The 2658-nt window shown below is 50.9% G+C and overlaps 1 protein-coding gene across 1 annotated transcript; it reads right to left on the bottom strand.

Annotated features, from left to right (window-relative positions):
- Positions 1–320: 320 nt before the first annotated feature.
- Positions 321–1709, bottom strand: LOC119168045 (uncharacterized). The gene has a single exon (XM_037419488.2). It carries the CDS (start codon positions 1691–1693, stop codon positions 692–694), a length of 1002 nt encoding a protein of 333 aa, XP_037275385.2. The 5' UTR covers positions 1694–1709; the 3' UTR covers positions 321–691.
- Between the last annotated feature and the right edge of the window lie 949 nt (positions 1710–2658).

Raw genomic sequence — 2658 nt, 5'->3', positions numbered from 1 at the left:
CACGCAGATATGTAATTGATGATAAGCTCTCTTGATGACTAGTTAGTATTAGATCTAAGATGCTGGAATTGCTCTCTGTAACGCGCGTTGGTTGGGATACAAGTTGGGTTAGATTGCAATTCAGGCAGAAATCTATGAAGTCCCTTGCGGGCTCACTGCCCACAGCTGACGGGACGCTACTACTCCAATCTATTTGAGGGAAATTAAAATCGCCGAAAAGCAGTATCTCTGCTTGCGGATACTGTTTCCCAAGGTCACTCAGGTTGTTGTTGAGCTTATATGCGAAATCTGGGTCACTGTTCGGGGGCCTATAGCAAACGCCTACAAGGACAGTATGAGGGCGAGCACGGCAAACGACCCAAAGAATTTCAAGTTCAGGAGAGTTGGTCCTGGCCACCGAGCACGATAACTGTTGGTGCACAGCCATCAGAACCCCGCCCCCACGTGCGCCTGTACGGTCCTTACGATAAAGTTGAAATCCAGGTAGGTGATCTAGCACTTCTGCATCGGTTATATCATTTGTCAGCCAAGTCTCGGTTATCACCAATACGTTACTGCTTGATGACAAAACAAGCTCAGAAAAAGTTATGCGTTTCGGAAAAAAACTGCGCGCGTTAGCAAAGACTACCGAAAGTGACAGGCCAGATTGAGGTGTGGGGGTGTGCCCGGCAGATTTGCGCCGAGGAAATTGCTACGACGCTTCCCTTACAGTTTGCGATTGCTCATCGTAGACGTAGCGCTTGTGACCCATTAGCAGTGTCTTGTACGTGATGGAAAAAGGCAGCGACTTGGTTTTAGCAAAGGCAATCAATTGCCGACGGACGTTTTGCACACGACGTGAAAAATCTTCACCAACACTAAAAGTGGTTCCTTTAAATTTCCGTCCATTAGAAAGAATCTCTCCTTTTGTTTTATGGAATGCGAATTTAACTATTATGGGGCGATGGTGGTTAGTACCCTTGCGGCGACCCAGACGATGCGCGCGCTCAATTTCCTTCGGATCGATGGAAATACCTAGACGATCACGGCAGTGCTTGATGACAAGTTGTTCAACTTGGACAAGTGCTTTCGATCCAGTTGATTCAGGAAGGCCATAAAATATGAGGTTATTGCGCCGAGAATGATTCTCGGCTTCATCCACGCGCGCTTCAAGCTTGCGCAGAAGGTCACTCGCGCGAGCGGTGTCTCTTCTGAGCGCTTCCACATCAGTACGTAAGGAAATAATATTTTGACAGTGCCCTTCCAGATCAGTCATGCGTCTACTGAGATCTGCTATAGATTTATCTGTTGATAGCAAATGGGACTTAAGGTCCTGTACCTGACTGATTAATTCCGTCTGACCGGCAGACAATTTCTGCAGTTCAGTTAGTACAGCATTAGAAGCAGGACCCGGATTGCTTTCAATATCGCCCGACATCATCAACAAGGCACGAATAACACGAGAACACTCAAGTGCAACAAGAACGCAGCAGTGTGGGCTCGGCAGCTGAAACAGCAGGTAATTACTAGACTTCTTAGCGAGAAGACTGTAAGTTTTACTAACCTGCATGACAAGAGTGAAAGGATTAGCGGTCTGCGTTGGTGCACAGCCGCCGAGCCCACACAGCGCCGCCGGCAAAGGCCGCTCTTTTGTAGTCGACACAGGCATCGATGCCGATGCTGATAGCGTCGACCAGGTTTTGTCGAGGACCATGTAGCTGACCGGTGGCGCCGGAAGGGATCTCTTGCGTGAGGTGAAATCCAGTGGTTCCAAGTACGTTGCGGTTGACAAGCTTGTATCGAAGACCAAGAGGGCGTGACAGGTAAGCGTGCCACTTTCGCTGGAACGATGTTGATACTGCAACGGTGTGGTCAAGGAAGCTGGCAGGAAAACGGAAAGCAGTATGCGCAGGAATGCGCACTGAAACACCTGCATGACAAGAGTGAAAGGATTAGCGGTCTGCGTTGGTGCACAGCCGCCGAGCCCACACAGCGCCGCCGGCAAAGGCCGCTCTTTTGTAGTCGACACAGGCATCGATGCCGATGCTGATAGCGTCGACCAGGTTTTGTCGAGGACCATGTAGCTGACCGGTGGCGCCGGAAGGGATCTGTTGCGTGAGGTGAAATCCAGTGGTTCCAAGTACGTTGCGGTTGACAAGCTTGTGTCGAAGACCAAGAGGGCGTGACAGGTAAGCGTGCCACTTTCGCTGGAACGATGTTGATACTGCAACGGTGTGGTCAAGGAAGCTGGCAGGAAAACGGAAAGCAGTATGCGCAGGAATGCGCACTGAAACACCTGCATGACAAGAGTGAAAGGATTAGCGGTCTGCGTTGGTGCACAGCCGCCGAGCCCACACAGCGCCGCCGGCAAAGGCCGCTCTTTTGTAGTCGACACAGGCATCGATGCCGATGCTGATAGCGTCGACCAGGTTTTGTCGAGGACCATGTAGCTGACCGGTGGCGCCGGAAGGGATCTGTTGCGTGAGGTGAAATCCAGTGGTTCCAAGTACGTTGCGGTTGACAAGCTTGTGTCGAAGACCAAGAGGGCGTGACAGGTAAGCGTGCCACTTTCGCTGGAACGATGTTGATACTGCAACGGTGTGGTCAAGGAAGCTGGCAGGAAAACGGAAAGCAGTATGCGCAGGAATGCGCACTGAAACACCTGCATGACAAGAGTGA

The sequence above is a fragment of the Rhipicephalus microplus genome, unplaced genomic scaffold (genome assembly GCF_043290135.1).
Source record: "Rhipicephalus microplus isolate Deutch F79 unplaced genomic scaffold, USDA_Rmic scaffold_27, whole genome shotgun sequence".
NCBI classification, from domain to species: domain Eukaryota; kingdom Metazoa; phylum Arthropoda; class Arachnida; order Ixodida; family Ixodidae; genus Rhipicephalus; species Rhipicephalus microplus.
Note: the sequence above shows the minus strand (reverse complement) of the source record. Positions and strands in the feature narration are given on the sequence as shown.